The sequence below is a fragment of the Sesamum indicum genome, linkage group LG8, assembly GCF_026168435.1.
Source record: "Sesamum indicum cultivar Baizhima isolate 11 linkage group LG8, ASM2616843v1, whole genome shotgun sequence".
Taxonomy (NCBI): domain Eukaryota; kingdom Viridiplantae; phylum Streptophyta; class Magnoliopsida; order Lamiales; family Pedaliaceae; genus Sesamum; species Sesamum indicum.
Window position 1 is genome coordinate 20,614,712 of NC_142664.1, and position 24,982 is coordinate 20,639,693.

At 32.9% G+C, this 24,982-nt stretch overlaps 3 protein-coding genes across 14 annotated transcripts; 1 reads left to right on the plus strand and 2 right to left on the minus strand.

Annotated features, from left to right (window-relative positions):
• The first annotated feature begins 5,032 nt into the window (after window positions 1-5,032).
• Window positions 5,033-6,111, plus strand: LOC105168262 (uncharacterized). The gene has a single exon (XM_011088271.3). The coding sequence runs from the start codon at window positions 5,095-5,097 to the stop codon at window positions 5,917-5,919; it is 825 nt and encodes a 274-aa protein (XP_011086573.1). The 5' UTR covers window positions 5,033-5,094; the 3' UTR covers window positions 5,920-6,111.
• A 3,440-nt stretch (window positions 6,112-9,551) lies between these two features.
• On the minus strand, window positions 9,552-14,015 carry AMSH2 (associated molecule with the SH3 domain of STAM 2). Of its 7 annotated transcripts, none has more exons than XR_848323.3 (9): window positions 13,771-14,013; window positions 12,719-13,035; window positions 12,442-12,531; window positions 11,842-11,904; window positions 11,650-11,724; window positions 10,593-10,655; window positions 10,323-10,375; window positions 9,956-10,206; window positions 9,552-9,855 (listed from the first exon to the last, which is right to left on the minus strand). XR_848323.3 is itself a non-coding variant. In XM_011088272.3 (9 exons), the coding sequence occupies exons 2-9, from the start codon at window positions 12,914-12,916 to the stop codon at window positions 9,834-9,836; spliced, it is 735 nt and encodes a 244-aa protein (XP_011086574.1). In that variant the 5' UTR covers window positions 12,917-13,035; window positions 13,771-14,014; the 3' UTR covers window positions 9,552-9,833. The 7 variants fall into 7 exon arrangements, 4 of the variants coding, with proteins under 4 accessions (XP_011086574.1, XP_011086575.1, XP_020551587.1 ...); XR_848322.3 differs by having other exon boundaries at window positions 9,944-10,206; XR_848321.3 differs by having other exon boundaries at window positions 9,936-10,206.
• Window positions 14,016-15,224: 1,209 nt separating this feature from the next.
• On the minus strand, window positions 15,225-24,064 carry LOC105168265 (pantothenate kinase 1). Of its 6 annotated transcripts, none has more exons than XR_016066705.1 (11): window positions 23,735-24,064; window positions 21,997-22,206; window positions 21,013-21,059; window positions 20,430-20,546; window positions 19,169-19,288; window positions 18,047-18,141; window positions 17,824-17,917; window positions 17,251-17,382; window positions 16,487-16,584; window positions 16,196-16,308; window positions 15,859-15,905 (listed from the first exon to the last, which is right to left on the minus strand). XR_016066705.1 is itself a non-coding variant. In XM_011088275.3 (10 exons), the coding sequence occupies exons 1-10, from the start codon at window positions 23,826-23,828 to the stop codon at window positions 15,671-15,673; spliced, it is 1,257 nt and encodes a 418-aa protein (XP_011086577.1). In that variant the 5' UTR covers window positions 23,829-24,053; the 3' UTR covers window positions 15,225-15,670. The 6 variants fall into 6 exon arrangements, 4 of the variants coding, with proteins under 4 accessions (XP_011086577.1, XP_020551586.1, XP_020551585.1 ...); XR_002287596.2 differs by having other exon boundaries at window positions 16,487-16,599; XM_011088275.3 differs by lacking the exon at window positions 16,487-16,584 and having other exon boundaries at window positions 15,225-15,905; window positions 23,735-24,053.
• Between the last annotated feature and the right edge of the window lie 918 nt (window positions 24,065-24,982).

Here is a 24,982-nt window from a genome sequence, read left to right on the forward strand (position 1 = left end):
GTTTAGCAGGCGATGTCAAAATATGATTAACCATAACTAAAAGTCATGGCAAATATTTTGATCGTAGTTAAAAATTGTGATGTGGACATAATAAGTGTTGCGACAAATACTTTAATCATAGCTAAAACTATGTCCAATATCAATTAACTGCAGTTAAAACTTAAGTTGTCAAATTACTTTATTTTACTATGCTTGATAATATTGAGGAACAATTACACTCCCATCTCCTGAGATTTTTGTGTAATTAAATGTAAAAAATTATATCTAGTAATCCTGAAGTTTGTTTCTATATAATAAATAGGTTCCACCATCAGTCAAAATTCATCAAATTTGATGATATAAATAAAAAATGAATAAAAAATTAAATTTACCACCGATTGACTTGTTACTGATTTATTGTAGGTCAAATAATTTTTTTTATGATCAAATTCACTTCTACATCTCTTCACAAGTTAATGCATGTTAAGCGGTTTATCTTCACCGTTATAAGGGTAGTTTAGTAACAAAAGATTTGCTTGACTTATTCCAGGAGGGACGCTCACTATAAGAAAATTATAATAAAAAAAAATTATCATAGTTTTAGCTATGATTATTGTTTCGACTTCGTTTACAAAAACAACAATTAATGACCATTGCGAAGTCATAATTTATTTGCATTCATCATAATTTTTTTAATTAATTATAATAATTAACTATAGCGAAAAATTTCGTGCCTCTAGATTGTTGTAATAAAATTGGAATTCAAGTCAAGATTAGAGCTGGTTTTTGCTCCATTTTTCATCAACTTTGAAAGTTACTAGTACAGAACACAGCGATAAAGCAATTTGAACATGAATTAGAGAGGATTGATTATTCCTACTGAATTTTCTAAAAGGAGAACTTTATATATATATATATATATATATATATATTTCCCCCCCTTTATTGTCGTTGAATTGCGAATTTTCAAGAACTCTAAAGTTTGGTCGGTCAACATGAGGGAAAATTATGTCATGAAAATTATAAATGTCAACGCTAGTTCGAATAATGGTACATAAAAATGATATAATTTAGATTGTATATGATAAATCTTAATTGTACTTACTGACGTATTTTTTGGATCAAGTGTTTGTTTCCATATTAAAAATTATAATTACGCGAAAGGAAGTATTATTATTTTTTTTATCATAGTTAATTTTAATAAAAAAATAAAAAATTGTGTGACGGCTACTAATTAACTTTAGTTATGCAAGTGCAACAGAAATATTGCAGGCAATGCCAAAATATTAGCTGCAACATAAAAACATGGTGAATATCTTGGTCATAGTTAAGTTTATTACAAATACTACTTAACCGTGGCCGAAATTTAAATTTTCGCATTAATTTTATTCCATCGTGGTAGATAATACTAATTTGTCATGATTTTTAAATTGCAATCGTTTATAATATATGGATTAGTTCATTCTTTTGTAGTGTCATCAGCATTAATCAACTCAAATTTTAAACTGTACAACAGTTCGACGATCATATTTAAACTGTAATTTCATCGAAAAAGCGTTGTGGCATCGTATATGTTAAATGGAATAAAAGATACAACATGATTTGAAATATATATATAAAAAAAAAATCCAATCTCGATCATTTAAGGCTACCTGAGTACTATATGATTAATTAATATGATTTGATGTGTCGATTTGCAATAATTTTGAGGTCTATCAGTTTGGGGTTATTGGCAGATATTATTGTGGTGGCGTGATTAATAAATGTTGCAGCCTTCCATCCTAAGCAATTCTTCTATAAATGTGAAGAGCAGGCTGCCCAAATTGCACCTGCCACTACGTGCCTACTCTTCTTTTCTCTATTTGCTCTCATTTATTGCTATTTGGCTAACACTTTGCTCTCCAATTTCTTCCCACCAATAATTTAAATTCCAATTATTTGTGCTTTGTGGACTCAAATTAATATAATTTGCAAATGAATTATGCATTCAATACTACTTCCATGATCATCCTTTCCCTAGATGGTACCTTGTTTTCTCAAGTAATTAACTTTTTTGTGTGGAATAAATGGTTGATGTGATTCGATTAAATAAAACGTGGGATGTGATAAATTAATATATTCTTTTGGTATTTATTAAATTGAATAAAATGTGGGATAATCTGGATAAATTATCAAGCATTATTCATAATTTGATAGATTACTAGCAACCCGTCATTTTTTTATAATAAACTATAGATCGAAAGTTGCATAAAGTTGAAGTATGTCGTTCTTTCTTCATTTCTTTTTTTTATTATTATTATGAATGAATTACAACCTAATTTAATTAACTCCACAGAAGGGTCCGAAAAAAGGAAAGAAAAAAAAAAGTTGAAATTTAGTTTGTCCGAGTTGGAAGCAAAATATTAAAAAAAGAAAATTCAACAAAAATGTAGATGTTGAATTATTACGTAGATTGCGTCACTGATGATGCAAAATGAGTGTATGTGAATTTATTACCGTACAGTTAAGATGTGAACAGTTGAGAGGTGAGTTCGATACAATCCCATGATTGCCAACAAACAATCCCTAATACTGTTCAGACTTTCACTCCCTCTCCCATTCCCCCCACCTTATCCCTTCTTCACATTTCTATTTATTCTTCTTACCTACTTCTTCTACAACCTAACTTTTTACATTTTTTTTCCAATTTAGTATGATATAAATATATCAATTTTCATTTTCAACTGTATTTTTTAAAAAAATATTGATGGATTTTAAATTCCTTTCATGTGGAGTAATTTAAAATTTTCTCTCAAATTCAAATCCTTCGACTAAGTGAGATTTTATTCACGAACTAGACTATGATTCGATTTATATGCATTTGTTTTGAGTTCGATCTCATTAACCTAAGTGTGTTTTGATATGTTTAGTAGAAGCTTTCTTAAAGATCATTTTGCCCCTGTAGAATACAAAATTTACCAAATAGGATAAGGATTTTTTTTACTCGATCAGGTTCGACCTAACTCAATTGATCTAGAGATCTATGATCACAACCATTGATGAGGCTATTCTGGACGCATGGCTCTGTACATCTGACACTACTCAAACCAATTGACAAGTATGCATTTAATATTGAAAACATGTGTACTTTATTTGTCCATGTATTGGACTAATATTATAGGCTAGTCCAATATTTTACTTCATAATGCTAAAGCTCAGTACTGTACCTCCAGCCAAACAATATTACCCATTTAGCCTATTATACTATTTTAGTTTATTACCAATTTCTTGTTATGGGGGTATTTTTTAAGTGGAAGAAATTAAATTATCATTTTTTTTTAAAAAAAAGGGGGGGCAATTTGGGAATTTTGCTACATATCACTTTAAATAATCACATGGTGTAAACAAGACATTATAATATCACTCTTTTTAATCCCTCTTTTATTATATTCAAGTAAACAAAAAACCACATTTTATTAAATAGTCATATCACACGATAACTCCACTCCAATCATATCTTTCAATTATTACATCATCGAAGTACACGTTTCCTAAGAGTTCTTGTTTTTTGGGCACCATCTCATTAAAAAGTCATTGATGACTTTGTCTGAAGAGTTTTAGCTAGGTACCATCCAACAAACCTAATTTGTATTTTCAGATCAATTATTACTCTTCAGGTTGAGGATCATTTGTAGACCATACCTCGAGTTCAGAATCACAGACATCAGTGGATCCCATTGTCAATTCAGATTAGCCACCTCACAACAACCTTGACCCGAATCATAATATTTTTAGACTTAAATAATTAAAGTCCACAATAATGATTGAAACTCAATGTGTTAGGGTTAATTTATTTATAACATACTTGCAACGTATCTGTGTATATAAGTATTGAAAAAAATGCAAGCAACCCCCTTGTGATATCGTAAATGAGCAAATTACCCCCTTATGAAAAAACAAATAGCGATTTACCTCCATATATTTTTAAGTCTATATTCAAGACGTATTTTAATATCATACAAAATCATTTTTAAGAGCATTCGTACATCAGAATTCATAAAAATAACACGAGTACACATTTCTTACTTTTTCTTTAAGCGATAGTTATATTATTACATTAATATTTTAATAAATTAAGTAACATATAAATTTAATCAATATATTTTTATAATTAAAAATAATAAAATAAATTACAACAAACTTATACAAAATAAGACAACAGTAGATAGGAATGCTATTACATATTAGCCGTGAAATATGAAGAATATTCCCAATGGATGGGCTGCAATGCCACGTACCAACATGTCATACAACTTGGCCTGCAAGAGTCAATCGTCAACATCAACGACCTATGTGAATCGGAAGTAACTTCTTTGCAACTTCACCCCCAACATATACTGCGTAATTCTCTTCCCTTTCCTCTCACTTTCCTTACAACTTCACACCCCCCCCCCCCCCTTCCAAGGGCAAACCATCTTTTTTACTACTTAAATTGTCATTAATTATATTAAGAATAATAAAGATTTTATTTTATTATAAAATTGACTTTTATTAAATAAAGATTATCAACAAAAAAAATGATAAATTCAATAATAATAATACGTAAACTAATTATCGGAGCACACTCGATGTACATGCATAGTTTAAACTTTTTATTGTGTCTATTTGATTATATAAAAGAGAACTAAAATAATGACAGTTCTTGAAATATTTTGTATTAATTTTATATATGTATCAATAGAATATATCAATAAAAGAAATTCTAAAAATATGGTCATTTTATATAAAAATAAAAATAATTAAGAGTATTTTAATTGATATATATTTAACCAAACCAAAACTTCGACTCTCACACTTAATAAACAGTACAGAGAATATTGGTTTTAAACTATTAATAATAATAATTTTACATAAGATGGAGACGAAAATTGATTTGGCGTAAAATAATAGTGTGTATGTGTGTGTGTGTGTGTGTGTTGAAAGTTGGACAAGAACAATAATAATAATAATAATAATAAAGTAAAAGAAGCAACCAAACTTCTCTCCGACCAATCCAACCCCTATATAAAACTCCCCTCATTTAATCCATTCTCTTCATCTCTCTCTCTCTCTCTAAAACAAGATCTTCACACAGAAATGCAGACAAGTGTGGAAGAGAAGCTCAACCCAGATCATAATTTGTGCTCGGAAGACAAAATGAGTGAAGATTTCTACACCCATCTGAAGTTGAGGGAAGAAAATGAAGCTCCAGATGATGATCATGGTGATGATGATGAAGAGGAGGAGGAGGAGGAGGAATTTTCTTTCATGTGTGGAGGAGCAAATACGTCGCCTATAGCGGCGGAGGATGCTTTCTATAACGGCCAGATCAAGCCGGTTTTCCCGTTATTCAACAGGGATTTGCTATTTTCCGGCGAAGATCCCATCGCCGCTGCCGCTTTGCACGAGAGCTTGCCCATGAGGCCGCCGGTGAAGAAGGTGTTCGTGGAGACGAGCGAGGAGAACGGCCAGGTGACGCCGGAGAATGACGAGGTCTCGGGGTCCTACTGCGAGTGGTCGGACAGAAAGGCGGTTGAGGCGTCGCCGGAGGCCTGCAAGAAGAGCAACTCAACCGGGTTCTCCAAGATTTGGCGGTTCAAGGATTTACTGGGCAGGAGCAACAGTGATGGGAGGGACGCTTTCGTTTTCTTGAACAACGCCCACGCTCCGCCTCCACCGTCCGCGGCGGAGCAGTCAACAAAAGGAGACGAAATGGGTGAGAGGACAAAAGTGAAGGAGAAGGCGAAGAAGGGCGGAAAGGGGAAAACGGCGGCGGTAAGGGTGTCGGCACATGAAGCGTACTTGAGGAGTAAGGCGAAGGGGGAGGAGCGGCGGCGGTCGTATCTGCCGTACCGACCGGAGTTGATGGGGTTCTTTACTAATGTTAGTGGTGGATTAACCAAAAATGTTCATCCCTTTTAACCTCAGAAAAGGGTTTCCATTATTATTACTATTAGTCTTCAATTGTACATTTTTCTCTAAAATATCTATATATTTAGGACATTTATTTTTTTATTTATTTCTATGGACTTGAAGGAAAATAACTCATTAGTTGTATTTTTCTTATGTACAACAATATAAATATATCAATATAATTTCTAGGATTTAAGTTTATTCATTGTGTGTAATAATTTTTATTTTTATGGTAAAAATAAGTTGTATAAAAAACTGTAAGTTAATCGATAATAAAAATTGAGAGTGTACGAAAATAAAAGTTAAAGTGCAAAAAAGTTGAAAAAATAGCTTAATAGGGTAAATTACAACCACCTCCTCCGAGGTTTGGCATAATTACACATACCTCATCGTTGTTTGAAAAATTACAAATGTCCCCTTTATTTTTAACATCCGTCTAATAACAAGTTCATTCTGTTAGGTTTTCTATTCAATTTTTGCGGTGAACTGCTTTTTTGGATTATAAATTATAATTTTATATATATTATAATTTTTTAAAATATTTTTATGAAATAATATTCCCTCTAGATTATTTATTTTATCCACTCTCAATTTTTTTATATTTTTTAACCTATTTTTTTTTTAAAAATTCAACAGGGGTAAAATAGTAATGTCCGCTTCACCTTCTAGTGTTTACATAATTATTTTCTATTTGAGGGGTATATATAATTTTTTAAACAACAAGGGGGTAATTCATAATTATGCAAAATCTCAGTAGTTGTAATTTAACTAACTTAATACTTAATAATAAACTACAAAAGTTGTAGGAAGTTGCTTATCACTTTTAACTTTAATCAACTTAATTTAAATAGTTTAAAAACAAAAATTATAAAACAAAACACTATTTTCAATTTATTTTTCATGATAAATATTTAAAATAAATGTTTGCAAGCACCTCCTTAATATGAGATTGATGATATTTGTGAGATTGGTATTTAAATATTTTTCCTTAGATGACAAAACGAGATCATTTTTTATGGACCGTTGAGAATAATTAGATCCAATTCATGAACGGTGGGGATTATCTATCATATTTTAATTTCGCATATTGGCATTGTTCTAATGTATGAAATTTTGAAAATTAAAAATATAATTAAATTAAATGATAATTTAAAAATGTTATGCATATTATACATATTAATTTGATGCTATTATGTCACAGTAAAAAGGGGATAGAAGATTTTTTTACCGTTCACTGTGTTTTGATGGGTTGTTTTTGCATTGTTCTAAGGTAAAAGGAAAAATAGTATTTTTAGTTTTATTAAATTAGGTTCGTTTTAATTTTAATCTTATTTTTTATGATTTTTTCACATTGCATTCTATAAGTAAGAAATTCTCATTTTCAGTCATCACGAAACTTTTTCATCCAATAATTAGGGGAAAAGTCATGGGTCCGTTAGTCCAACATGTGTTTGAACTAACGACTCCTTCACGACTTTGTTAATTATTGGACTGAAAAAAGCACATGAAAATTAAAAATGAAAAAAAAATTAATTTATAGAGTGTAATATAAAGAAATCATAATAAATTAAACTAAATTAGAAAAGACTCCAACGTATACGACCAAAAATACGATTTTTTTCAAAGTAAAATCATCAAACATTTAGGCATATCACAGACAAAAGGACTTTTCCAATTGTTGGCATCCATAGCTGGGTAAATAATATTGGGGTTAGAGGGTAATTAAATTTATTTAACTTTTTTTATAAATCCATACATCTTATAATATCTCTTTTAGACTTATAAAATGTTTATTGTCGTTCTAAAATAATTTCTTAAAATAATTAGATAAAATAATATCACAAAACTTACAAAATGTCGATCATGGCAATTAATTGTAATTAACAGAACCAAAATTTGAATATAAATTGGAAATTCTGTACTTTTCTCAAAAAAAGCTTATAAATTTTGAAAATTTTATGTTGTAAATATAATATAAAAAATTAAAAAAAATTCACTTACAAATATCGGTTTATGACTCCACGACATTAATTTTTTTGTTGGGTCGATAATACCCCTTAAATTTTTTCTTTTTTTTTTTGTAAAATGTGATGTGTTCTTATTTGTAATACATTTTAAATTATAAAAGTATTTATTATATGCACGCACACAACGAACAACGAAGGAAGGCTAGTATTAAAAAAAAAAGAAATATAAAAATTCATCCAAACAGGGTCAAAAATATAGGGATGTGCATTAGGTTGCACAAATTCGGACCATAAAAGAATGTAAAATTGAGAAATTTTTTTTGCTTGGATCAAGTTTGGTTGAATCAAATAATTATAAAGTAAGTGTATTGATTGATCATTTAATAAATTATATTTGTTATATAATTAATTTAAATTTGATTGAATTAGATTCGAACTAAAATTTGTGAAAACTAAGAAGAAAAGATGTGCGGTGTAGGTAACCCAAGTGTTAATGTTAGGTTTGGAGAGGAGAGGAGGGGGTGGTGTAGTGTGGGTAGGGGGGACACAGTAACAGCTTATTCAACTTGGTGGACCCCAACTAACATAACCCAAAACTAACATGCACCCCACCACTTTGCTTCCCAACTACTTTGATATTCTTTTCTATTTATTTTTAAATATAAAAAAATTTGAATGACTTCAAGTTGGATATAGTGAGGAAGTGTTGGACGCTTAGGTGATTTGGGTGGCGTGCAAGCTCATCTGGGTATCTTATGGAAGAATTTTGAGCTTATTGCTGAGTTGGTTATTTAGAGCCAACAATTGGCTTCCAAATTTCAATGTGTTTGAAAATCTTATGTTGGTTATAGATGTACTTCAACATCACCTACCAACAAATTGCCTGTATCCATATGTTAGGGTTCCACTTTGATGTGGGATTCTTGCAAAATATCTACTATTTTAATATAAGTTGTACATTTAATTTATTCATTCAAGATCTTTACGATTCGAGCTCGATGGACCATAAATTTTAATATGTACGGACTGATTATCATGATCATTGTATTATTTTAGTGTTTATAATTCATGTGAAATCATAAAGTCCTCCATGCAGTAGGTAGAACTTTTGCTATTCTAATATTCTTACAGTTTTCATTATCTTTTTTCTATGACCTAATAATTTAAGCATCAGATAATCATAACCGGAGTTTTCCGGTATAGTTTTGAGGGTTATGTGTTGTGTAAGATCACATCCTGGATAATCAAGGTGTATTTTCTTTTTTTTTTTTTTTTCATGATTTAGAGTAGCAAACACTTTAAAAGATAATATTTTGAGTTTTCAGCACAACACACTTGTATTTAAATCGAATCTCTTGGGAGATTTTATAGAAAAAGAACAAATGAAAAACTCTGGTGAATTGCTCTACTTTCCCGGTAAAGAAATTACGAAAGGTGGATATAATTATTCAAAATTCCCCCGCCAAACTCCCATTAACTAGTCGGTGAAAATTTTCTATCACACTTAAAGTATTACACATGAATGTAATACCAATATATGATTGACACATGTTCCTTTTGAAAATTTAAAAATATAATTAAATTAAATTAAAATTAAAATTTTAAAATGAAACAGCATACTGTATACACGTAGGTACGACATCAATGCGTAACATCAAAGTGGGACAGAACATCTTTCAACGCAACCAAGAACTCTCGTCTTTATTTCTCCATTTGAGATATACAAGTTAAGTTTGGTCTCTTAGCAACAAACCAAGTTCTTCAAGAACTACTAACAGCAGCATTAGCATATAACAAATAAGAAGAAAACTTTCCTCTGACTAATACATCCTGATTATTCTTGCCATGATAAGCGACTTGTTTCACTCTCTTGTCCACAACCATCCTTGCAGCAGAACCTTACAATCATGCACATGGGCTGCTCTTCTCATATCCAACGGTACAGTACGGCATTGTTCACAAAGGGGGCACCACCTCCCTGCACAAAGTATACGTAAAATTGACTCATCATATAAGCAAGCATACACAAAGGCAGATGCTGCAGCTGATCAATCATACCCATTCACCTATTCACTTGCCTCACTTCTCTGATGCAAAACTCACAGAATACAAAGTTGTATGATACAGACAGGATTTTACGTGAGAGTTAAATTTTCACCGCAGATCGAATATTTCCAGTCTCAGGTTTGGGTTGAAAATGATGTTGGTGGAATCCTCGTAAATGGGGCTTCCATTAGATGTTTCTCTGTGAGTGTGAAAGCCCGTTTCGTGGCATTCCCTCAGAATGCTCATCCCGTCAGGGTCGGACAGTCTGAAAATTCCGCATTTTCTGTGACAAAAGATAGGTCCGGAAATGGTTGAGGGATTAATGGTGCAAGAAATTTTTTACAGTAATAGATGTAGTCCATCTTAAAGAAAGAAGAAGTACTGAAAATTTTGTAAGACCTCGAATGGTCGGTTGGAGCCATGACAATGCCCACGGCTTCCGGTACCATCACCTTAACCGATGAAATGTAGAAATTAGGTTATGAATATAAAGATGTAAGCAAGAGAGACGGAAGAAAATAAGCACATAAGGAGACTTGCATGGTGATAGTGTGACAGTGATAATAATGTCAGGCAGAGTACCACTAAAACTAGGAAAAGTTATGAAGTATAACAATAGTGTTATGGTGAAATACAATTAGACCCTGCGGTAGAAATGAGATCAATTACCTGATAAGTATATTGGGTGTGCAGGTCAATTGATGACATGAAACAACTCTGAGATGGATGTGTCTGAAAAGTTACAGAAAAGTTCAGGTAAAAATGAACTTCTACATCCCTTTGTAAAACGTAAACATACAAAACCAATGGAAGTAACATAGGAATGTCGGGAAATTGATTCGATGGAAATTATGAAATATAACTTTAGAGGAAGGAGTGGTTTCTTAATATATAGTTATACTTCCTGGTGTTTTGCCAAGAATGTAGATGCTGCAGAATCTTGGTCTGAAGGTCGGCAATTCATGGTTTTGCTACTTATGCATAAGTTGCAACTTTGCAACCCCTTGATAACCAAAAATTATTGAGAAAAAGATAACCAGTAAAAGAACTCACATGTGTAAACAGATAAAAAGATGCGGTAAAAAATATTGCAATATTTATCAAAATCAAAGATTATTTTGTTAACAATAAAATCACCAGTTGAAGATGGGACTGCCAGGTATTATTTGATGTAAAAGTTAAAACTGATCAATTTTGACATCCATGATGAAAATGTGATGATACGGGACCACACATCACCTAACTGCATGCCCTTGAAGGTAGTTACGTTTGGTCTTTACCAATTTTCAACAACTCCCGTTGCAAAGCTACCGCAATATCCTTTAACACAGGAGCCTCATTCTTTCTCAAGGATTCACTTTTACAAGCATTGGCCTGCTTTTGTTTTTTTTTACATAATTCAACTATGCTTATTGGTTAGGCTCAGCCCAACCACAGGCCAAGGCCATACCATTTGTTATATCTTGTTGAGTCCTCATAATTGGTTAGGCTCAGCCCACGAGCAATCAGGCCTTTAGGCAGGATTGACTGACTCGACAGTCCTATTTTCTAAGCCAGCTCTGATGCCAACTATAATGCCCCAAGTCCATTCATAATATGGCTATGCGTCATGCATAAAACTTTTAATCTTCCATTTTGTCTATTTGACACCACTTTCTACTATGGGTAGTGGTATACCTGACAAATGTGGGCATATTGATGAAGAAAAAGAAACTGAATAACGTACATGAATCCACCCAATAGGGAATAGGGACTCTTCGTTTTGAATGGCATAAATCTCCTCCTCATTTACTGCTTGACACTATTGAACAGAACGACAAAATTACACACTTGGTATATTAGGAATGAGCTTAGAAAAGCAACTAGGAAGTCTTTCATTTTTTAAATTGCCATTCTATGAAAAGGCTGGAATTCTTACAGAATTGGAGGTGGCCTCCTGTTTTGGAATTATGAGAGTAGTGACGTAGAATGTTCCATCTTTCTGCACAATCATACCAAAACAAAGTAAATTCCAAGGGAATAACATGTTTTCTACAATTTGTACCGACATTTTTCTGTACTATATGGAAACTAGTATAGCGTGAAACAGGACAAAAGAATCCACCTTAAAACCCTTGACCATGACAGACCATAGAAGGAGGATGTTACTGTCAAGAAAAATTATTGCTGCTTATCAAGAAAGGCAAAGAAGAAACTTGATTTGAATCTTGTAATAAAAGAATGTTATAAAGAAAGGATTGAGCATCTCTTCATAATTAAGAATACAAGGAAGGAAGACAAGACGACTGGTTGTGAGAACAAAATACGGTAGTAGAGCTAGTTTTTCCTTCATAATTTTAACTAACGCAATTATTACTTGTGTTGGTGCCAAAAAAATGGTTGCTGATGACATAATATGATACTAATGCAAACTTTTGTCTGATGCCATGTCAGTTGTTATTTCTTCATAACAGTATCAAATACCTGACAGCTGATTTCCACAACATATAATACTTATTATAGAATAAATAGAACTTACAAGGAAGGCGCCAAGAACTCCACATGTCTCAAGATTTTTCTCAGTGTTCTCCCTAGCAGCAGTAAGAAAATCCTCCATCAGGCATCCTGACTGATGAATGTTCATTATTATAAGTATTTATATAGTGATCAAATATTTCTCTAAAATAATTTGCAATTTAGGTACCAGGAAATGGTGTGGTAGAGTATGGTATTCATCATTAGCAGCAAAAGATATACATTTTACCAATATAAAGTTCAGTATCAGAAGTGCGACCCTTTGGATTTTCATATCTTACCATATGGATGTCCTTGAGATGTTTAGATGCTGCTTGCTCATTGCTTGACAAATTTGATTGATCATCTACTGCATTTGGAACTGAGAACCGTGATGTTTCAGGTCCATGAGGAGGAGGCTGCAAAAAGGAGATTCCGGGGGATGGAAAATACTTTGTGACGGAATGCACATCAATCTTGCAACAAATTTCCCCAGCCATGGAACTAGTTGGCCATCATGTACTTTATTGAAGTCAAAACTATGCAGCAACTGCTGAGATTTGTTGGAGATGCTGACACAGCCTCTTCCTTGTTAAACATGTTGAAAATATAAATTTAGCTGCAAAAAACTTCATTGGGTTAGGTCAAAATGTATGTAAGGTTCTAGCTTGTGAAAGCGTTAAATCAAAAACTGAAACATATGGTTAGTTTCCGATCCTAATCCAGTTTGCCTGGCTCCTTTTAGAGCAGAAAATGAAAAGGGCCTATACTTGAATAATTGCTGATTACAATGTCACTCGAACAAGTTAAGTCCATCAAGAACTTTTCCCAATTCATCCTCACTATGAGTGTTTATCATAATCCAGGCCCATATATCATCTAAGTAACTTGAGTACTAACAAAAGCCGTAGTTATTTAGTTTGGCAGAAAGGTTCACTTGCCCAGTTACTGTGTTGTCATGATGCAAAAAACACTGATTGCCCTATATATCTTTTAGACCATTACATGTTCTTGCTGCCCTGTGATACATGTTCGCAGGAATATATATGATTTTCTTTATTAAACATAGGGCAGATTGAAAAACCAAAAAAGGAAAAAGGTCCCATCTTAGGAAATAAAATCTTAATTCAGAACATGAGAACAGGAATAGATCATTTAATTTGAGATTAAGGAGCATAATTCATGGTATCAGAATATGATCAGCAGCTCAAGAACTGAAAATGAACCCAGCAGATGACAGTTGATAACATTGAATTAAACAAAACCCAGAATTCTAAAACAAGTAACTCGTAACAAGCAAGAAAATCTACACGCTTCGACAACAATAACTCAAAGAAAGGGAAGAACGACCCACCATCATCGGCAGCCAAAACTGGTGGCGGCAGATAGGAAAGAATCAGCTGCCGTACACATCTCTCTATGTGCTCTGTTCTTTCTTTAATCTCTGTATAACAGATGAATTATACCCAGATTTTCTACGCAAAAGAGAATAGAAGTTGCAGGTGATTTGATCGTTGGCCTGTTGGGTCTGTGAGGGTGATAAGGCGAGGGTGGACTAATGTTTTCTGTTCATCCATATTCCAAGTGTTAAAACACAGGGGGTGCTATGCAATTTACCCTATAAATTATATAGTGATTAAAAAGCCTCCAAATATGTTTACTTTTATATAAAATAATGAAATAAATTACAACCACCTCCCCTAATATTTAAAATAATTATAAATTTTTATCATCTTACAAATGATATATTGATTAGAACATCTATTTAATAACAAACTCATTTTGTCAAATTTACATTCATTTTTATAATAAATTGACCAAAATATCATTTTTATATTATGAATTATGATCTTTGTAAAAAATTTAAAATATTTTTGTAATATGCCCTATGGATTACATTTTACCACCCTCAATTTTTTTTGTTTTTTTTTATATTTTTAAAAAATATTTTTATTTAAAAAAATATCTTAAAATAGCATTGCTCGCCTCACAGTTTATGCGCTACATAGTTAATTTCTATTTGAAGGGGACATTTGTAGGCTTTTAAACAATGAAAGAGTATTTATAATTATGCAAAATTTTAAAAGAGATGATTGTAATTTATCCAAAATAAAGTTTTTTTATTAATAATATTTTATCTATGCATATTTTGTTATGAGGAAAAAATTCACCAGTGCTTGTAAGTGATTGGTGAATTGACTTTTACTAAAGGGTAGGTACTGTCGTTGATATGTAAATTTGCATTTAAAATTATTTTAATTCATAAGTTCATTTCTATAGGATATAAAAAGTTCTATATCCAAAACAAAAATAGAAATGAATGTAACATTTTTAATTTTTAATTTGGACGAAATATGCTAACGCTAACAAAAATAATCACATGAATTTTTAATTTTTTCCTTCATTTAATATTTTTATATATATTTTTATACTTAAGGAATAAATGTAATATATATATATATGTGGAGTGAAGTTCTTTTTATTATTATTATTATTATTATTGATAATTTAATGAAGTTAACATCATTACATTGTTCAAGTACAAAATTATTATATAAAATTATTAAATAAAAAGTAAAATTAAAAATTTTATGTATCTTTTTTGCGAACATCAGCATTTTTCGTCCAAACCCTAACGAAAGGGAGATATATATAAACAGTGAATTCTCAGAGGAGGTATAAATATAATTTTGAATTTTTTTTGAAGAAAAAGTATAAGTTAGCATTTTTAGAGAATGTCTACTAGTAATTGACCTAAATACTTATTTAGGACAAAGTAAAAGAAAAATTAGGCGTTCGTTGCCGGAATGCAAGAATCCAACTAAACATTTTACTGAAAATCTGACCATTAACAAGGTTAAATACATGATACACTGGTGCAGGGATGAATGACATATACATCTTAATTATAAAAAATGAGGTATATGTCAATCATCCATCTATCAAATATATTATACACTGGGTGTAACATCTACAGAACCCGTTAACAACCCTTCTGTACAATATACATAGAAATTGCGGATTTGTATTGTTACCCATAACAACAAAGGGGAGCTCATTTTTCCCACTTCATACGTGTAAATGTAATATACCGCAAAACTACACTGATGAACTAAAATTACAAGAAATGAGAGAACCACGACCTCAATCTTAGCCTTGGAAATCTTTAGAGTGTGTAGGTTGCTAACTTTAGTAGGCAGCAAAGAATTTCCAGACAGGCAGTTCCTTCTTTGTGTGCAGTCTTCAAAAAACTCTCAGTTTCTAACTTGCACTCGACATTCTATACAGCCGTTGTCTTTTACATCAGTATGGGTTGAGCTTTCCAACCTGTCACTTGTGCAGAATGGACTCTTTGCTACCGAAGAGTGTTCTTCCATGAATTGATGAGCAATATCTGTACACCCCTGCTTTTCGTAGCTCATAAATGCTCCTAAAGCACCCAGAAACCCTTCATGATGCAGAAATAAAGCTTTAGCTTCACCATTTGACCTGAAAATTACGTCGATATGATTAATTACGAGTCCATACTGACGATGAACACAATGAAAAAGGAGAATATAATTTTGTGGCTCAGCTAAAATAACACTGGTGCATGATCTAAATGCTCATTTGGTTCAAGTGGCTGTTGTATTTAATAGCTTGAGCTGGCAATCTAAACGTAGAAAGCCAAAGCTGAGTTCTGGAGTTAAATATAGATATGTTTTCTTAAAGAAGAAGATAAGTAGGAAATGCTTCATCAGACTGCTGAAGAATCATAAGACACAAAAGCAGGTAACTACCAGAAATGAACTGCGACAGAGATTGTGTCCATTGTATACTCATGACCCCGAATGAAAAAACCCCCAAAGAATATCCTCTTCAGTCCAAAGCGTAACGCATTCAAGTAAGCAATCTGACAGAAACAGAATAAAGGTAACAATAAGATAAACATAACTAAAATTACATATCAACATGACATGTTCAAATTATATTCAACTGATAAATTTTTCCATGTTAAAAATCATCCTTTTAAATCTCATGTTCGAAGGCTTTTGCAAATACCAAAGTTGAAGAAATCACAACTGACATACAATTTGTCGCAGACATAACAAAGCAGGTTCAGGAGAACCATCTTCAATGCAGGAACTATTTGGTGAGAACTGTACTTCTTCATATACATCAAAATAGTCTGTGCAGAAATCATCTACATTTTTGCGTTATACAGCCATATTAAGGATAGATGAGCCAGAACAGTGTACTAGTAAATTAAGATATCTACTATATAATCTAATGTATAAAACAGAGGTACGTGAATATAAAAAAGAAATTGTTAAGATGTTCGCTACTAAGTTACTTCTAACAGGTAAACAAAAAACTCGGTTGAGGCGCATAAACCTCAACCACAATCTGAAGTCCCAAAAAAGCTCAACCCAGACGTTCCATCTAGCCTGGAAAATGATGCTTCCCCACAGGCCCCTGAATTCAAGGATCAGCATGATCTTGAAAAAAAACCTTTTAGGTATAGTATTTTACATGGAGGTTTGGACAAATTTACCTTTCCCTTTTCACATTTTAAATCATTTACTTTAGTGAGTAACTAAACCATGAATTCTGATTTTAAACATCAAATGATAGGTTACCTTTTTGTCTTTTCCAATGGGTAAAGAGGAAATTCTTGAAATCTAGCATTGCTATTTAAAATAGGTAAAACTGTAGCATCAACATGGATGACTCAAACATCAAATTTTGCAACAGATTATTGTTTCTTTTTCAAGCATATTGAAATAAAAGTTAAATGTAATTGCTTAAGCATACAAGTTAACTGATGTAAGAATATAACTTTCTTTTAACTGACCTGTCCAATATTATTTGAGATCATTCTTAACAGGGACCTGGCTACATCCTCAGTTCTGTAATCTTCAAGTTCTTTGTTTTGAGATACTGCCTTGCCAAAGCTAGAAGCAATGGTCGTTGATGTAAGACCAATCTGAAATAATTACCAGAAAAAGTTAGTGATTGATCAGAAATAGACATTTTTACATCACCCAAGAAGTTCAGGCTACCTACTCCCTACAGTGTAAGTTAATGGATTCTCACATGAGAGGATGCAATATCTATGATGCCATTAAATCACTAAGCACTTAGAATACAGAAAATCCATCTTTTTAGGGTAGAATGCCGTTGCAGTAAAACCTCAGTCTAGTCGTTCCACTTGCAACTTACTAGACACAGAAAATGAAGTTCCATTTATCAAGTTATTGTAAACACACACACACACAAAAAGAAGAGGCCCTAGCCGCAGATTTCACATTTCGCAAAATTGAAATAAGAGGCAATAGATTTGTAACTAATTGAATTTCAGCTAACGTCTTCCATTTGTACTAATCTACTTCACGTAATCCTATGAGAAACATTGTCGGAGATGTACCTTTGAATAACCCGTTCCACCATATATGTCTCCCACAAGCATGTCTATCACTCTGTTGTTCCCCTGGTGACTCAATTCTAACAACTCATCAAAACTGAAACAATAAGACAAATAGGAAAAGGAATTTTGGAACCTTCATGGCAGTCAATGACAAAATAAAAATCATAGAACAAATTATGGAGAAAGGGTATATCACACTAAACGAAGTGTCCAAGGGAATAACCTTTTGCACTTGGTCAAAAGTTTCCCCAGGCCCCAGAATGTACCACCACCAACACTTGTTCCGCTGACTCTCTCAAACTCGTTGTCACCATCTACCTAACCAACCAAAAGAGAAAAGATAATTATAAAAAAAAAACAAAAATAGAACTTGGACAAGTATAAACTCTCATACACATCAAAAGGACACGATACAAAATAATTTTGAATATTTTTTTTATAGAAATGCAAGATAGTATTAACCAGGAAAGCACACCAGAAGACCCCAACTAATCCTTCAAATTTGATTAAAAAATACAAGGAAAATGGCCAACGAATTTTTATCCACATTAAAGCATGCCCGTGCAATGTGGATCCAGGGTAAAGTATAACTTATTAGAAGTGTCCAATAAGGAACTTACAAATATCAAACATGGTAACATTTAAGCATTTAGCTTAGTTTCATCATATTGGTGGATGTCCTAAGGCACATATCAGCTTGACTTGTAGTCTGAGTTAGGCAAGTGATCTGGTTTCTGCCACTTTAAGGGGCTGTACTGAGGCAGGCATATAACAATCCTAGAACAATGTTATTTGTGCCTCCTGTCTAGGAAGTCACTCACAGCATGTCCACTAGTTCCTTTGCTGTAGAGTGTGATTGTAGGGAGACTAAGACTTAAGTAGGGCAATTTGTGATACTGTATGAAAAGCCAGATCTTCGGCATGTGACGAAAATTCATCTTAGGGTGATTCTAGAACTTAAGTTATTTTTCCGGTATTGGTCTAAAAATATATCATGATCAGCCTATGACTGTGGCTGCCAGAGCTTAAGTACAACAAGTTTGATTCGTTTTTGAGCAATTATTCTCTAGCGCAATTCTAAGGTTTTCTGGTCTCTCTCCAGAATCTCATCAATGCATAAAATATGGCTATAAGAAGACTAACAGTCAAATGAATAGGAATTAAGGGATGCCAGGCAAAAGACTAGACCAAGTGGGCATAGTTGAAGGCATCTCGTGCTATAAACCTAATAGAACTCCTCATGCTTGAAGCTGTCCTATATTTTCCCTTGAGTTTTCTAAAAAAAACATATTTTATTTTGATAAATTCAATTTTTAACTAGTCGATATATAAAAGGAAAGATTACCTTGATCATACTGACTCCAGAACCCACATTAACTAGGAGATAAGGATACAAATCTTTATGATCAATCTGGACATAATCCTTCACACCATCCATATAGGTAAAGGCTTCATGGTGCACTGCCTAACCAAGATACAGTGAAAATATAAACTTTACATGTCAGCTAAATCAACAAGGATGCTTCAAAAGCACCTACAGACAATGTAAACAGGATAGGATAAAAGAGGGGACACCCAAAAAAAAATGACAAATATAAAGATCTGTGAAAGCAATTACTATCAACTTTAAGTATTTACATATGTTACATCATTATAAGATTGTTTATTTTCATAAATCCAGTGCAGCCACAAGGAAGGAGACTTTCTCAAATATATAACGGGTAGTAACAATGTCAAGCAGATGCTGATAATTCAAAATTAATCAACCTGTATTTTCAGATGAACTTGAATGAGACTATGGCTTAAACACATGCTATGAGTAAAACCAAAAACCTCAAAGAGGACAGACTCGTTTCAGATCAACATTTGATTTTATCTACTAAACAGGCTTATAGGTGATGATAAAGTTAACACTGTCAAGACTTCTTAAGTACGTCACACAGGATTCTGAGAATACTTCTGTAAGAAATATTAGCAAGATATAAATAAATTATTAGCATGAAATGAACCTATGTAGAGAAAAGATCCTGTGGGAGAAGCTTTAGGAAGTATAGGTGTTAAACATGGATACCATTCATAAGATACTTTCCTCCATAAATGATGAATGCTTGATCACTTTCAAGAGAGGATGGAGACAAAGGGAATTCCTACTAACAAGAAGCATAGACAGAATATATCAAGATCAAGCTATCACTGAGCAACATGATCATTTCACCAAGCTCATTCTTTGCAACAGAGAATTGCCTCCACTTTAGTTTTAAGCAAGAAACAAGAGTACTTTGTCCTTTCCCTTATTACTCCTTCCAATACTCAGTGAATCCATTATTTTTTATCATTCTACTTACTAAAGGAATACCAACAAGAGAAATGTTACATTGAATTATGTACTCAATATTGATTGGAGAGAGCATTACTTAAATGAGAATATCAAAGTAGAAAGCAAAAGAAGATACAATATAGATTACAATACACACTCCTCTAGATTGATGAAAAACAACGGAGAAGAAACATGTGCTGAAGTGTGGAATACCATTAGACTTCAGTTGTATAATTCGAAAAAGATACCATATATAAAAAAATGCTTCTTCATTCATTAGATTGCCTACCTTGAGTAGAAAATTAGCTCCAGCGACAAGGGAACTCATTTCATCTACCTTGTCCAAGATAATACCAAGCTTTTCTTTGAATAAATCGGAAAATTTAAATGCTCCACCACCTGTGGCCTTCAGAAAGATACTGAGTTAGATAGTCAGTTAATATATTTCATATATTTCTAAATCCCAAGACCAAATTTTTGGTTTATGTGCGATAGGACATCGAAGGGTGTCCTTTTATAGAATCTCATCACATAATCTAAGGTCAGAAGGACAAAAGAAAATTCCAGGTTCGTCAATTACGATCAAACTTTCTGTTTTCTTTCCAATTGTCGATCCAGACCATCCAAAGGAGTTTATTCTATTTTGATATAGTGATTAATAGATAATATCATTCCGGGAGAAACATGTCTAAATTGATCGGTTGGTTTTTGATTGGATTTCAACACTAACACCAAGTTTCTCACTATAATTTGGAAACTAGAAATGATTAAACCAATAATTTAAGATCCTTTGTTAGGATTGAGGACAAGGCAGCAGTAAAGGACTAAGATTTCTCCAATCACGGAATCTGATACTATTGAAGAAAAAATACCTTAACAATGTGTTTGTCACCGGCAGGGGCCTCATCACCCTGATCACCTGTATTCACAGAGCCTCTAAGAAGGGAAAACATGCAGTACCAACACACACGAATAGATAGAGAATGCAGACAAGTTTCCTCAGCTAAGCATGAGTTTACAAGGGTAAATGCACAACATAATCATGTAATGTCTAAATGACTTCACAGAACAATGTTTTTGTGATATTGATGTTATCTCTAGCACCTCAGGTGGCTTTGATATCTGTGTACGGAAGTTAATCCATGTGATACCTAATTAAATTAGCGAACATAGCTTAACCATGTGATTTTACACCCAACCAATCTGACAGCACCAATAATGATTTGCCATCTCATATTCACTGCAAAAGTAGAATGATTGGCATTCAAGGTAACCTTATTTCTTAAGCCTTAAATTTACAAATTTAGCATTACATTGGTAACTCTGAAGTTTTCAAGATCCTTTTACTTCAAATGCTCATAACTTGTATCACAGTGTAGCAGTGGTTGCTATGGGCAGTATGGTTGGACAACCATAGTTGAAAACGGGCAGACCTACACAAGGCACCTGGAGATGAAGGTCCCTTACCAGCCACACATTTAGTTGCTGAATGTTCTTCAGGATATAACAGCAGCACACGCCCTCCCCCCAACAAGGCCGCATTAAAAAAAATTATATATTAATAATCATAAAAGACAAAGGTGAAAATTCCCAACCTAGATTGTTATTTGAACTATATTTGGTAGAAGAGATTAGTCAAAAACGTTGATGCAGGCAGAGCATGACGCATCTCTTTTAGCTCAAGATATATTCAATCTCTATCAAACAACTCTAAGTTTCAGTCAAAATTTAGCACAGATAGAATGCCACAGCAATAGGAGTAGGTACAACTGCACTTGTTGAAGAAATGATATGGAGAAATACTTGTTCTCAGGTTTATTACATCTTAATGTGTTCATCATGACAGAAGCACATACCATAATGCTGAAGGCGCTTTGAAGATATGAACTCTATGCATTCACTTATCTTGCTAGTTTCAAACTTCAGAAAGTGAAGCCTCCCGCTTAGGACCCTATACTCTAAGTTGCCACTGGATGTATTAGTTCCCTCCCTTATAAAGCCATTTTCCTGATCATCAGTAGAGCAACTACTGCTACTGGAGAAGTACACCATCTTTATTAGAGAACCTACAGATAAGAAATGGAGACGATCAATGCATATCTTGACAGGTTAATTCACATTCTGTATGACAAAAAGGTTAGCATTTTGAATTTGATGTGTTGCTTTTTGAAGTATATCTAACTACTAGTTATGCCTTTGACCATTCCTTTTCCATCTAGAAGTTTTTTCTTGAATCCTTTCTTGCTACTATATCCATGTTGATACTTCACTATCAAGATCTTGCTGGATCTATCAGACTCATGTATATCCACACACAACATATACTTTATTGGTTTTTTCTAAGGCCAGCAAGAAGAATAGCTCTACCACACGTTTACGTTTCCACCTAGATGCCAGGCGACAGTAGCTTACTTCTGGGTTGTCAGTCTCTAACATGACTTCTACTTACAATAGACACACCACATTGATCAGGTTGTTTGCCACACAAGATACACTGAAAAAAAGGTCAACGTGTTGTTAGAGTTGAACTTCACCAATTCTGGACACAAGGAACAGAATGCCGATAATCACTCATGCAAGTACGACTAGTCTTTTTCAACTATTGGTCTTGGATTTAAAGGCCCAGATGATGAGCTCTTGACAATGACGCGACAATCTCTATGATGTTTGGAACACTTGATACTGATATAGGTGATACCATTGCATTTAATCTAATGGAGAAAATATATTGGCTTAGAAGTGGAATCCAAAGGACAACAATTTTATCTGATAGCAAAATATACTACTTGTCTACTCCTCAAGTATGACCCCCGTCTTTCAGAAAAGCAACCAAGGAGAAGAACTGAGTTGGGGAGAAGGACACACTATTAGCTGTTTGCAGGTCGCTCTGCCTTTAGCTTGTATATGACATTTGTAAGAAAAATGCATGTATAATAGCTCCTCACCTTCTTCATAAAGTATCATTTGTCTGTCCTGTTGGTAATGTTAATTTGATACTGAAAGCTGGGGATACTGATCCAGACGAAACAATACGACATGATGAATCAGAAAAGTTCAATTGCTTGATTGCTGTGTGATTTGGCTGGGACTAGCCAATTTAGCAAACTCTTCAGAGTTCATTCAAGCCAGCATAACCCGGCGTAGAATTTTCCAATTCCAGAAAAATAACAATGCATAGGTTTTGTTTTGCAGATGAAAATGATTCTTAAACTAAGTACTACAATTGAACTAGCTTATATCTTGCACTTGATCACTTGAACTTAAGTAACTGAATGCAAAGCAAACCAAGAAAAGGTAGTAAAATTTCTCCCAAGTTCATAAACCACACAGCAAAGAAACAGGTGAATGAATCTAATTCTAAACATGAACATGGCTGTAAATTTATTTCGTTACAGCACCGCACATTTAAATGGAGAGAAAATCAACACCTCGCTGAATTCCTAGAAATGAAAAACAGCAACATTAACATCCCATAATAGTCCTAGATCATGACCGCAAAATCAAACTTCAACAACTCAAACAACGTAAACTTCCAAAAAAAAAAAAAGTTAAAAACAATGAATCCAAGTACTACAGCAATTAGCGAGTATTTACCTCCGATATCCAGAGCAAGATGTGAAACTTGATCTTCACAAAGCTTCAATTCCTTCTCCTCCAATTTCGCCACTTCAACTCCATCCCCCGCCATTACTTACGATCCTCCACCGCTCAATCTTAACCCTCCCCGTTCAATCGAATTTCCTCTATCCAGTCGCCAGTCAATCTCTACATATTTATACATAGAAAAACACGAATGATTGTCAACAATGGCTGCTGACTCAAATCCAACCAACTCAAAAGAGCGTCCAAAGCCGTCGTATTTATATATTATTATTATTTCTTCACCAGCATTTCATTATTTTTGTCAATAGTTAAATAGGGGTAGAGTAGAGTCAGGCAGACCGGCTGGTGCAACGGTCAGATCCTGCAGACGCAACCAATTTATACATAAACTCACGCTTTTACACTTTATTATTATGATATAATTACATCTACACCTCTAAACTATACTCTATTTATATAAATTACTCGTATATTTTTGTAATTACATAAAACATCCCGACAGAAAGAAAATAAAGAAAAAGCAACGCCAATGTGTATAATGATATTGAAGTTTTTTAAATATATGTGTAATTTTTTAAAAATAGGTGCAGTTTTTTACAAATAATATTAACGTTTCTTGTGAAAAAATATATAATTTTTCAAAGTGCATAAGTGATTCGTATAAAAAGACCATAAATCAAGATTTATTACTATCATTCTAGTGAGTGGTTTGAATATTCTGACTTTATATTTAATAAATGAGATAGATAATATCATAATAGATCGAGTAAATATAAAAATTTAGATGTAAATTACGCAATTAATGGTTTAAAATATATTGTATGATGTAATTAATTATTCTTATTTAATTTTGTTAGCTCTTCTAGACCGAATTAAATCATACTCTGGCATAAAAAAGATTTATTTATTATTTATATTAATTTTTTTATCTTGTAAGTAACTATTTATCAGCATATTAATTGTGATTAACTATGTATAAATAACTAATAATTCTTTCGGGTAATTGGTTACATAATCGATGTATTAATTATGAACATCTAAAACAATTTATAAGTAACCATATTTAATAGCAACTTCTACCTAACAATTAATTATCAGTATTTAGTAAGTAGTAATTATTTATAATTAATCAATAACTATATTGATGTCAATATCTAATTACATCTTAATGTTATTATACGACTAAAAATGCAATTAAGTATCAACGAAATATATTTTATCACATAGTTAAACTTTTTC